At 48.1% G+C, this 12006-nt stretch overlaps 5 protein-coding genes across 5 annotated transcripts; 3 read left to right on the top strand and 2 right to left on the bottom strand.

The window, feature by feature from the left end:
• Positions 1-789: 789 nt before the first annotated feature.
• Positions 790-2374, top strand: PBN1 (protease B nonderepressible form; the record flags this gene model as incomplete). Its single annotated transcript, XM_044852632.1, has 3 exons — positions 790-1082; positions 1136-1193; positions 1241-2374. 3 exons carry the CDS (start codon positions 790-792, stop codon positions 2372-2374), a joined length of 1485 nt encoding a protein of 494 aa, XP_044705302.1.
• A 397-nt stretch (positions 2375-2771) lies between these two features.
• Positions 2772-5058, top strand: FPOAC1_008186 (uncharacterized protein; the record flags this gene model as incomplete). The annotated part of the gene is made up of 7 exons (XM_044852631.1): positions 2772-2900; positions 2957-3063; positions 3157-3444; positions 3494-3931; positions 3981-4228; positions 4286-4822; positions 4874-5058. 7 exons carry the CDS (start codon positions 2772-2774, stop codon positions 5056-5058), a joined length of 1932 nt encoding a protein of 643 aa, XP_044705301.1.
• A 343-nt stretch (positions 5059-5401) lies between these two features.
• Positions 5402-8176, bottom strand: HSP98 (Heat shock protein hsp98; the record flags this gene model as incomplete). Its single annotated transcript, XM_044852630.1, has 1 exon — positions 5402-8176. The coding sequence occupies one exon, from the start codon at positions 8174-8176 to the stop codon at positions 5402-5404; it is 2775 nt and encodes a 924-aa protein (XP_044705300.1).
• An 831-nt stretch (positions 8177-9007) lies between these two features.
• On the top strand, positions 9008-9839 carry FPOAC1_008184 (uncharacterized protein; the record flags this gene model as incomplete). The annotated part of the gene is made up of 2 exons (XM_044852629.1): positions 9008-9199; positions 9261-9839. The coding sequence occupies 2 exons, from the start codon at positions 9008-9010 to the stop codon at positions 9837-9839; spliced, it is 771 nt and encodes a 256-aa protein (XP_044705299.1).
• Positions 9840-10295: 456 nt separating this feature from the next.
• Positions 10296-11728, bottom strand: FPOAC1_008183 (uncharacterized protein; the record flags this gene model as incomplete). The annotated part of the gene is made up of 4 exons (XM_044852628.1): positions 10296-10433; positions 10562-11089; positions 11385-11567; positions 11666-11728. The coding sequence occupies 4 exons, from the start codon at positions 11726-11728 to the stop codon at positions 10296-10298; spliced, it is 912 nt and encodes a 303-aa protein (XP_044705298.1).
• Between the last annotated feature and the right edge of the window lie 278 nt (positions 11729-12006).

The raw sequence follows: 12006 nt of genomic DNA, 5'->3' as shown, positions 1-12006 counted from the left end.
CACTATTGATCGTTGTAACAATAGTATCACGATACAAAGTATTGGGTTCGATTATAAGTAATTATAAGTGAGCATTCTCGTAGTCGTCGTGTTGTATCAACTGGAGTGTCGCAAGAAATATCTTAATCGTGGGTCTTGCCTCACAAAGGCGTAGTAATATGTAGGTATGTAGAAGGAAGAAGTCCCAGACTCTGTCGCGTTGTCATCTCGGCGGTGACAAGTTATGAAACAGATGGGAAGTAACAACCTAATTGACAGGATGGGCCAGCGACTTTCTTCAATTCGTGACCGAGATAGTGTCGAGTGGGCAGGCGCAAGGCATAGGCATCTCACTAATGGCAGTTGAGATGGATCGTACTAAGCTTCGGTCCCCAAATGGGTTTAGCGCAAAACGATAGGGGTATAGGACCATCGGATGACACCCAGCCAGTGTCTGACTCCCCTACAGTGCACGTGTAGGTTACTCCAGGAGCTCTGACCAACCAGTAAGGCCAACGTCACCTCCCATCACCATCTGTCACCCAAAACGTCTACCGAGCTCAACACCAAAACAAACAACCACCAGATACTAGGGCAGAAAGGCCTTGTTTCATATAATCGTTCATCAATAACCTAGACTGGACGTCACAGATCAAAAGTGAGATCTAGACTTGGTCAAAGTTTTCTCCGATAGGCCAGTTGACACGCGACAAGTTGTCTCAATAGCTCTCTATCATACCTAGGTAGGTAGTTAGCTATCTGCCTTGAACTGTATCCCTATCTATACAGCACGCAACACATCTTGGCATCATGCGTGAGCGCGTAACTTTTATCCACAACGACTATAGTCTTGATCCTGAGGCTTTGGATAATCAGGATGCTGGATTATTGGGGCCCCAGATCGAGACAGTTCGTCAGGACAAGCTCACTATTCCTTTCAATGAGCTGCCTGCTGAGCTCACCGACATACTTCAAGAATATGAAGCCCTTCACATCAGATGGGCCAGTCCTGTCAAGTCGGAGACAATGGACCCTTTCACCTCTCGCATCTCACCGGGACTCCACGTCTATGCTACTCCAGTCTCGCCAAACTCTTGCAACCCGTATGTCGTCCTTACCTGGAGCCCCCAAGCTATATACTGATTTGCTGTGACAGAACAAAACTTTGTAGTTGGCTTCAGAGATTCGGTCCACTAGACTGTTCCAAGCCAGAGGTAAGCTCTTTTATCCTATTTGCTTGACAACTACTCATTAGCGGCAGGCCTTCACCGAGTTTCAGCAAAGCACCTCCGCTTCACCGAGTTTCTCATTCTACCAAGCACTCGAGGACTTGCATTCTTTCATAACCACTAGTTCTCAGGAATTCTGCCCTGAGCTCGATTCGGTCTGTAACGCTCGACTGCGCAGCCTATTGACGGCTACTGGCCTGGACTTGTCTTTTGACAAGACAACGAACGCTCTTGTCACCTCGGCACTATGGCCTCTTCGACCTCAAACTGTCGCAGTCCCCGCATCTACCGCGAGGAGGGTGGAGGTTGGCATTTTTGTCAATGATCGATCGCAGCCAAACATGAAGGAGAATGAGCTCGGAGTTGCTGGCGTGTTGTCTGTGCTTGGTGACCAGAAGAAGCCTTCACCAACCATTTTTACGTTTCCTGCCCGACATCGTAGAGATGAACTGGTTTTCAACTCCAAATTTCTCACGCCTACAGGACTTCACCCAACCTTACAACTTAGCTTCAGCTCCAACAAGCTTCCAACCGCCGATGGTGAGTGTGTACCCTACGCGTTCTTGACACTGCCCAAGACGATTTTTGCGGACCGGTATCAACTAGGAGATGACTTGTTCCTGGCGTCCAAGAACCTCACCGCTTTGCGATACACAACTCTTCCTGTTGATCTCGAAGCTCCAGCATATACTACCGAGACTTGGGGTTCCAGCATTCTTCTTGGTCTCTCGCCTCCCGATCCTAGCACAGAGCAGCCATGGAGCGTTGAAATCCCGCTACACCTTCGATACCTCAAACCTTCATCGAGTGGCCAAGTTGAGATTGAGATTCCTTATCCCGCTGTCTTTTGGGCATGCTCCTCGGACGAGGGCACCTTAGAAAGCCCATTCGACAGGTTGCATGTGGGGTATGATGACTTGTTCTCTCGTGACACCGTCTTTTGGCACGCCAACCCTCAACCGGAAGGTAGTAGTAGACTCATGAACAGAGTCATAGTACCTGTGCTTGACGATGAAGGGGTAGGTCCCATCAGGTCAGGCACAGCTATTGCTGTTGCGATTGGTTTTGCTTGGGTTATGTGGAAGTTGGTCAGCGTCATGCTGAAGTCTGATAGAGCACCAGCCGGAGTTACGAAGACGTCGCAAAAGAAGCCTCACTCAAAGTAATAAGAAGCGCTGCTCGATGGAATTAAGGTATCGATATAGAATGAGAGTAGTTGTAAAACTAATACTACACAACTTGGATATATAATCATTTCCCGCTTGCCTTTTCTCTCCCTTGTTGATCTTCAGAAGCAGTTGATTTATGGTTCGGCACTTTCTATTGACATAAGATAAGCGCATCGTCTAAATATCCCGTGGCGCACGTGACGTCAGACTACATTAAGACGTCTGAGAACTGAAGGGAACCAACCACATACATAGCTTCTGACTTATCAATATTCTAATAAAATACAAGTTTATAACACGTTAATATCTCGTATTCATCCCATTTTATTATCACACTTGATATTCGTAACTACACTCCGGACATCCATGAATAGTCTGTCCAGAGGTATAACCCATGGCTCCAACACCATCCTCCGAGGAGTCACCCGCGTCAACGTCTGGTCCAGGTCCATCACAAGCGCCAGATTCGCCACAGAGTAAAATTAGACGAAACGTGGCTTGTATCAATTGTCGTGATTCAAAAGTCAGTTATTTTGATTGAGTTGGGCCGAGTATAGTTTAACCCCGAGTCTGTAATAGGTCCGCTGTAAGGCAAGTCCTGTGGCAGGACACCCATGTCAACGATGCGCCAAGCTTCAAATATCTTGTGTGTACGATAGATCACACAAGAGAGTTACGAGACGAAGGTAAATGAACCAATTATCCAGACAAACTACTATTTCCAGCGATGTCATACAAAAGTCTTAGCCCAGAGATTTACCAATATTGACTATGCACAGTAAACTTGAACTCCTGGAACAGGAACTCAGATCCATCAAAGAAGCGGTTCATCCCAAGAACAACGTAGAACCGGTATCTGTTTCTCAAACTCAAACTACCGTGTTTCCTATGGCAACGCCCTTGGCCAATGACACTGTTTATCCGCTGTCAAATCATCTGCAAAGTCCTCAACAGTCCGAGTCTTTTACGCCAGCGGTGCCGTTACTACAAAAGACGGAACCAACAAAATCTCGTGTAATAAACGGGCAAGTGGTGTCTGGCCAGGATATTGACTGGTATTTTGAGAAGTGAGATCCCAAGTTTCACATATTGGCAATCTAACTCTGACAACTCTAGATACTTACAATGTTTTCATCCATACCTGCCCATCTTGAGAAAGAAAGACCCGGACCAGTGCTTCGAAGCGTCACCAACTCTATTTTGGACAGTCATATTCACTGCCTGCCGTAGGTACGCAAAGAGTGGACAAATCGTCACCTCACTACTCGATACTCTTAATCGCGATGTCTGGGGTCTACTTCGAGCAGTCGCATTAGATATTGAAACGATTCATGTCCTATTAATTATTTGTAGTTGGCCATTTCCAACCATTAGGTTTGTCACGGATCCTTCACCAACATTCGTTAGTAGCGCTCTCAATGCGTGTATGCTCCTAGGACTACATACTGGCCGAGGATCCCATCCTAGCTTTTTGATCGGTGGTCGCCAGCACATGACGTGTACAGACTACGAGGCGTCGATTACTTGGATGTTTTGTTGTATCTTGGCGCAGAGGTTTGTTCAAACCTAGAAGTACGACGAAAGTTATTAACAACGTGGATAGGGCGTCTGTAGGTAACGGGCATCCGCCACCATACCTTCAGCACAACGATAGTCGATGCAAGAATATCGTCAAAGACACTCTCGCGCCCGAACTCATGACTCTGTTCGAGCTCCAGAGATTTTCAAATCGACTACATACAGCTATGACAGCACAGATATTGTCAAATGACGGGGTTCCTGAAACAGTCGTCAAGACGTGGGAAGATGAGTTTGAGCTTTTGAGACCACTTGTCACTCATGTTGATACAGGTATAAATAAATGAATCATGTGTAAAAAGACGATAAAGACTTACAATCTGAATTTAGACTGCTCTCGACTTATAATCCTCATCGCTCAACTCGAAGTGCAGGTCTACTATTATCTATCACTTCCCGACCAACGTCCCAACTTTACCATCAACACCCTCCGTGCTTACAACACCTCACAAAATCTCATAAATACAGCCCTCACTCTCGAGTCAACATCTAGACTCTTGACTCACAACACCCACTGGATCTACCGCGCTGTCATGGACGCCTGCTGTATCCTCATGTCCACACTACACTCCAAAGCCAGTCCACCGCATATCTCAGCTTCAGACGCCGATGCAGTTGTGGCGCAGATCCTGACCGTGCTTCGAACATGCTCAGTGCGCGATAATGATCTTCCAGTGCGTGGATCCGTTGTCCTCGAGACTTTCTGGTCAGTGAGACACATACTGCCCAAGTGGGATGTACCTGTCGGTGCATGGCCTGATCGTATTGGAGCTGCAACATCGTACTGGTGTCTCGCACAATTCAAACAGGCCTTACAAGAAGCCAAGAATAGCACAGATAGCGTGCAGAAAGGCATTGACGTTTACGGTAAGCTGGGATAGCCTTTGAATGCGTTCATCTTGACTTACACATTACCAGAAGCCAATATTTCGAACGCCAACAAAAGTAATGGTGATGGTGTCGTCACAAATCCAGACATCAACAATGGCCAGGACCAGACTATAGACAACTCCATTGATCCACTTCAAGGAGTCGACTGGTCCATGATCATTGATGATTTTGGGTGGATAGGAGAGGGCCCTGTCTTCCTAGGGCCAGCATAAGCATTTTAGGACCCAAGCGCAATGTTATCATTGAGTGTCACAGAAAATAAAATAATGTCCTGAAACTCACATAGTCAGAAGCCAGAAGAGATCAGATATGGCTGCCGTTTGAGTGGTTTCCGAGAGGTAAATAAAGTGTTGTTATATCACATATTAGAAATGACATATTAATTCGACTTTTGTTCGCATTGCATGAACACCTAATTTAATACATGAATTTCAAACGCAAACATTGACATAATTGTCCCAACTCCGTCATGAACTCATCAAACTCGTTCAGAAAACAGCCATGAATCCTGCATAACACTGTTTAAGAAGACACCCCACAATCCTCGCCTCTTGTTTAATCGTAGATGTCTTGATCCATATCGTCCACCAACTCGTCAACTGCATCCTCCTCATCAATCATATCATCATCTTCGCCAAGCTCACTATCAGGGTGGTTTGAAAGAACAACAATCTTGCCGTCAATGAGTTCAACGCGTGCGTACTCTCCATCGCGGATGTTGTTGCGCAGGATGAGGATCGCGAGGCGGTTAAGAACCTCCTTCTCAATGAGACGAGACAGAGGTCTGGCACCATAAGCCGGCGAGTAACCACTGTTTCCAAGGTAGTCCTTCGCTTCTTCTGAAACATCGATATATACTTTCCGATTGTTTTCTTCGAGTCGTTTCTGAATTTCCGCCAGGCGAATATCGACAATCTTGCGGATCTCCTTGCGTGTCAGGCGGTTGAAGATAACAACTGAGTTGATGCGGTTGAGGAACTCAGGCAGGAAGTAGTTGCGAAGGGCGGTCATAACCAACTCTCGGGTACCAGAGTCAACGCGTCCCTCCTTGACACCTGGTCGGACAAGGTATTCTGCACCCAAATTGGAGGTCATAACAACGATGCAGTTCTTGGCGTCAACGACTCTGCCTTGACCATCAGTAATGCGACCATCGTCCATAAGCTGGAGAAGCACGGTAAGGACCTCCTTGGCTGCCTTCTCAACTTCATCAAACAGCAAGATTGAGAATGGCTTTCGACGGAGAGCTTCCGTGAGTTGACCACCGGCGTCGTGGCCGACATATCCAGGTGGAGCACCAATCATGCGGCTTAGTGCATGTCGCTCTTGGTATTCGGACATATCGAACCGGATCATGGCCTTGGAGTCATCAAACAGGAATTCCGCCAAGGCCTTGGTGAGAAGGGTCTTTCCGGTACCCGAAGGACCACAGAATAAGAAGCTGGGTGGCTGGTTTGGGTTGCTAAGACCAGAACGCTGGAGTCGGATAGCATTGGCGACGGACCCAACAGCTTCCTTCTGACCAACGACGACCTTGCCGAGAACCTTTTCCATGTGGATCAGCTTCTCCTTCTCAGAAGTGCGCAGACGGGTGACGGGAATGCCAGTCCATCGGGACACAATCTCGTTAATGTTGTCTGCGGTAACAATATCGGTGACCATGGCACCGCCGGAATCACTCGTGTCGGTGGCATTGAGAGCGGCATCTGCAGCAGCCTTGCGAGCCTCAAGTTCTTTGATGACAGCCTCTTGTTCGGGGATAGCACCATACTTGAGATCGGCAGCCTTGGCGTGCTCAGAATTGTTCATTGCATCTTCAAGTCTCTTCTCGAGGTCATCGAGCTTCAACTTGGCTTGGTGGATTTCCTCGCTGCGCTTGATCTCGGCCTTGTACTTTTCGCGAAGTGGCTGCAGCTCCTCTTCAACATTCTTGGCATCCTTGCGAGCTTGTGCAAGACGAGTCTGAGATGCCTCGTCTCTTTCCTTCTCAAGAGCCGCGATCTCGATCATAAGCTGCCTATGCTTTCGCTCGAGAGAGTCAATAATTTCAGGCTGAGATTCTCGAGCAACGCGAACAGCGGCGGCAGCCTCATCAACAAGATCGATAGCAGAGTCAGGTAGTCGTCGAGATGTGAGGTAGCGGGCAGCCAAGTTAGCAGAGGCTACCAAAGCGCTGTCAAGAATGGTAACACGGTGGTGTCGGTCGTATCGCTCCTTGAGACCTCGAAGAATGGAAATCGTCTCGGGAATGCTGGGTTCCTTGACGATGACCTGCTGGAATCGACGTTCGAAAGCAGCATCCTTCTCGACGTACTTACGGTATTCTGCGAGGGTAGTGGCACCAATACAGTGTAGTTGGCCACGGGCGAGCATGGGCTTCAGAAGGTTGGCGGCGTCCATTCCGCCCTCACCAGACGAACCAGCGCCCATGAGTAGATGAATTTCATCGACGAACAATATGATAACATCCTTAGATTCGGTGATCTCTTTCAGAACACCCTTCATTCGTTCTTCGAACTCTCCTCGGTACTTGCTGCCAGCGACAAGCGCACCCACATCAAGTGAGAGCAACTTGCATGACTTCAAGTTGTCGGGCACATCTCGGTTGACAACTCGCTGAGCAAGTCCTTCGATGACAGTGGTCTTTCCTACACCAGGTTCACCAATGAGGACAGGGTTGTTCTTAGTTCGTCGAGACAAGATTCGAACAACTCGACGGATCTCTTCTTCTCGACCGATGACAGGGTCGATCTTTTTCTCCCGTGCCATTTCGGTCATGTCGATAGTGAATTTGGCCAGGTTTTCGTTTTCCTCCTCAGTATCAGCGGTTTTGCTGTCGACTCGCTTGGTTCCCCGGATGGCTTGCACTGCTTCTTGGATCAGCTTAGCCTTGGGGACATTGGCTTCCTTCAGAGGTCCTTGAATGGTTGATTCCTCAGAAAGGGCGGTAATAAGGTGATCCACGCCAATGTAGGTATCCTTCTGCACCTTTTGCAACTCCATGGCCTTTCTTAGCACATTGTGGAATTGGGGTGCCAGGGAAACATGCTCGGGTGGAGGATCTTGGCTAGGAAGTCGAACGAGCGTTTTCTTGAGAGCTCGATCGAAGAGTTGAGGGTCGCCGTGTGCTCGTTCAACCACTTGTCGGAAAAGTGTGCTGGTAGGTGGAGGACCGTTCTGCTGGTCCTTTGAAGGGTCTGCGGGAGGGTCGAGCAAAGAAACGGCGAGATGAACTGGAACAAGTTGGGAATGACCGTATTGCTCAGCCAAAGCCATGGCATCTTCCACGGCCTTTTGGGCACGGTCTGTAAAGTCCATGCGACTATTCATGATGGCGGTGTTGAATAGGTAATTTGTACAATCAGAATAAAAAATGTAATCGAATAATAAAGTAAAGAAGCGTGAATATGTACTCGTACAGTTGTAAGCCCAATGAGTACTGTGCAGGAGAAGGGCTGTCGTCAGGTAGAATTAGGTAGTGCTGTATTGCTTGTTGTAGTGGGGTAGTTTGATTACTGCAGATGAAGAAACAAGTTCAGCAGTTTGAGGATCAAGAGGTGAATTTATTTACAAATGGAGTGGATCTCGTACAAGAATCAGGCTACTCTCTAGAAACCTCCAGCGGAGTACATCGTCAGACGGGAAATATCTCGATCTTGATGGTAGGTTATGGCAAGATCAAGTAGTTTCAAAACAAGCACTTGGAAGCTTCCAGCCTAACCGGCCAGCTTCTGGGAGCTTCCCGTTTCTTCTACGTCACAACGGTCAGGTTCAGTAGTCATTAGTGGGTCATCCGTTTCCTATCTTATCATCCGATTTTATACATAGCAAGAGACCCACAAGTCCACTTACCGTAATTGGCAGCGTTACTGTCGTTTTACCAACTTCTTACGATTACTTGATGTTTGCTCAAATAGAGTAGCCGAAACCTAATAATGTTGCTCTAAGAGTCCTATCTGTCGTGACGAGGCTGCGTGGATCAAGCTATTAGACTTTGAGGAACACCGGTACCTGAACATGGCCAAGATAGCAATCTTCTAGATCAATTCTTGGTTGTAGAGTCACGTGACCCGCGATCGCCCGTGATTGAGCCGACGATACTGGGGATTTTTTCCAGGTAGACCCATTATCAAGACCATTTCAACCTCACAGCGGGCGACCATGAACACGGCACCGACATCTCGACTGGGCCAATTGCCCAGCTACGTACGGATATGGGTGCGACACGGTCACTTTGGCAAGAAGAAGAAGGGCCTGGGCTTTCCTCCACCTGAGGGCCATGGCGAAGATATTTGGGTGTTCGGACACAGAAGGACAGATCAGATTATTTACAGCTTTAACAAGACGCTCGATGTGGGTTTAGTTCCTTGTAAAGATATATGAGCAAACCAATGGACTAACGTGTTGTATGTAGGGTTTCCATGATCTCAAGCAGCTCCCATTCAATGGCAAAAAGACAAAGCCTCCCAAACTCCGCAAAGACTACTGGTCACCCTTTGCCCACATCGCTTTCCCCGCCGGTCAAGGCTCAATCGGTCGTTCCGTCTTCCAAAAACTGCGCGAGCTGAAGCATTTACACGAGGTGGCCTGGGACAATGAATTCCGATACAAGCGCCCCGAGGAGTTTACTACCGCCGACCGCAAGCGAATTGAAGAGGAGGAGAATAAAGGCAACAGCAACTATCGGCCCATCCGCACAAAAGAGGAGCGTGGTATCGCTCTGAACGCCCAGAAGCCAAATTCGATTGCCGATATTGCCACAGTCTTGAGCGGTGCTGGCCGTGGTAACAAGATTGTTTTGTCGGAAGATGCTGAAGGTGCTGAGAAGAAACTCGTGGATGTGAAGGTGAGCTGGGCGAATGACCTGGATAAGGAGTACGCCCAAGAATGGACGAACAACGTTACACACGGGCTGTTCGAAAAGCCAACCTACGTCTCGAAGCCCGCGAAGCCAGTAGCCGAAGAAACCCCCCAAGAGCAAGAAAAGGCCTAGACGATTGAAAGAAGAACTTGGAACTCAAAAGGAGAGCGGACCAAAGACCGCATCTTCCAAGGACGTCGAGGTACCATCTACAAAGTCAGCATAGGTGTTTCTCCGTTCAAATGTATAAAAACATGTATTTTGGGCTTCATCAATACGGGACTACCGTTGGGGAATTGGTGTCATCAAGCGGTTGAAATCCGACAGGACATCATCCACAGCAGAGTTGGTAAAATCTTGTAGATGTAGGTAGGTGTTTGTGTATATTCATCAAGTGGCATGTTGCCAAAGTCGTTGTACGATAATAAATGTACTATCAACGAAATTACGCTCATAAATCATTCAAAGCCCCAATTTGTTGCCGGGTGTAAAAGATCCAATCTGATGAGGCAAAAGTGCAAAACAATCCAAAACCGAAGAGAAACCCAATCTGAATAGCAGAGCAAGCAAGCACACAACTAATTTCACTTAGATTTGCAGCGCAAACTGCTTCAGATACTCGTAATCAGCAATGTTATCCTCAACGGTCTTGCGGATCACTTTCTGCGCCTCGGGACCAAACTTGGCAGTCCATTCCTTGTCCTCGCCCTCGACCGTTAACGTCTTCTTTAGTTAGCAATGTCAGCCTTTTTTTCACCCAACCACAGGAAGTGCGAACAAACACCGGGTGTCGTTGCAGGCAAGCAGGTGGAGGGAGATGGGGGTGGGGCGATTGTAAGAAATCGTTAACATACCTGGTGATGAGTACGAGGCCTGAGAGCTGAGCTCTTGATAGCGTCGTTGTGCCAGCCGTTCCATTTCTCAAAGGCAGCTGTGGCGTAAGAACAGTCTTCCTCGTTCCACTCGAGCATCTCGGGCTTGAAATCAATGCCGGTCTTTTCGCAGTAAAGGCGGATGGTCTTCTCGGGGTTATCGAGAAGGTCATCAGCGTCAATGACGACAAGGTTGTCCTTGTCGACAATGTTCTCTTTGATCAGAAAGTCAAAGAAGCGCACGAGTTCCCTGTAGCCTGCCTCATTTGGCATGAATTCATAAAAACCTGTGACTTCATCCAGAGGTGGTACTGTGCATCGATAGTACGAGGGGATAGCTCGTCGAGGGTGGCGGATAAGGAAAGTGAACTGGAATTGCTTCAAGACCTCTAGTGGTAACACAGTGGGGTTACCAGGCTCTTCCTCGCCCAGAGACGGCGCAACCTTGGTAGGCTTGTTGTCCGGGGCCATGAGGTAGTAAGCCATGTCCTTGATGAAGATTCGCTTGCCCTGGGAGTTTGTCAGTATGATATGTCAATTTTCGAGTCTCTCATGACTTGTGTAGGCCGCTGAGGTGACATTGGTGGCGCGATAAAGGTATGATACGGTGCATCAGCTGCATGACCACGATCATAATGTGATAGCTAGATGCATACTGCCAAAGAAAACTTGGCTGCACTATGTAGCACACGCTTCTTCTTTGGTGTGTCGTTCCCCCTCATCATAGACGTGGGGGTTGGTTGTGGCGGGGAGTTCGGGGAGTTGGAATAATTGCATGAACATGAGGGAGGGGAAATTGACTAACATCTTTGCCCGCATCCATGACCTCGTTAAGGACATCCTTATAGGTCTTGTGAGAGAAACCACTCTGTTCACGAGTGGCTGTGTCATTTCTGAAGCGATCACTAAGAATTTCAGGACCGTAGTAAAAGGCATCTCCAAAAGGCTCGTGGACGCTCTCTAGGATATCGCGGCGGGCCATGAAGACCTAGCAAATTGTTAGTGATGCGATCAATCGGCGCAATCATACCCCAAGTCTATGGAGACGAGGCAGCATGATACCGGTATCTTAAGGACTCAACATACTCGCTCAAAGGCCGTAGAGCAAGCACGGGGGTGCGTGGCAGTAAAGATAGGGCGGGACGCCATTTTGGACGGAAAAACCAGCAAGAAAAGGGGGATATAGCAGATAAGTGTTCTTTCCTCAACATCAAGCTGAAGTAGTAGTAAGAAGGATGAGAAGAAGAGGAAATCTCACAAGTTTAGAAGCAGCAGCCCAAGCACTTAAAAGGTATTCGGCTCGCCCACTGTACACTCAGAGTTTGCTGGAGAGCTTCCGGACCATCGCCCGATTTTTAACGTTGAAGCGATGGTCCGTAGACTAACGACCAACTTGGTTAGAGCTTCCCACCCTGATCCCAGACGTG

Source organism: Fusarium poae, chromosome 3 (genome assembly GCF_019609905.1).
Source record: "Fusarium poae strain DAOMC 252244 chromosome 3, whole genome shotgun sequence".
Lineage (NCBI taxonomy): Eukaryota > Fungi > Ascomycota > Sordariomycetes > Hypocreales > Nectriaceae > Fusarium > Fusarium poae.
Note: the sequence above shows the minus strand (reverse complement) of the source record. Positions and strands in the feature narration are given on the sequence as shown.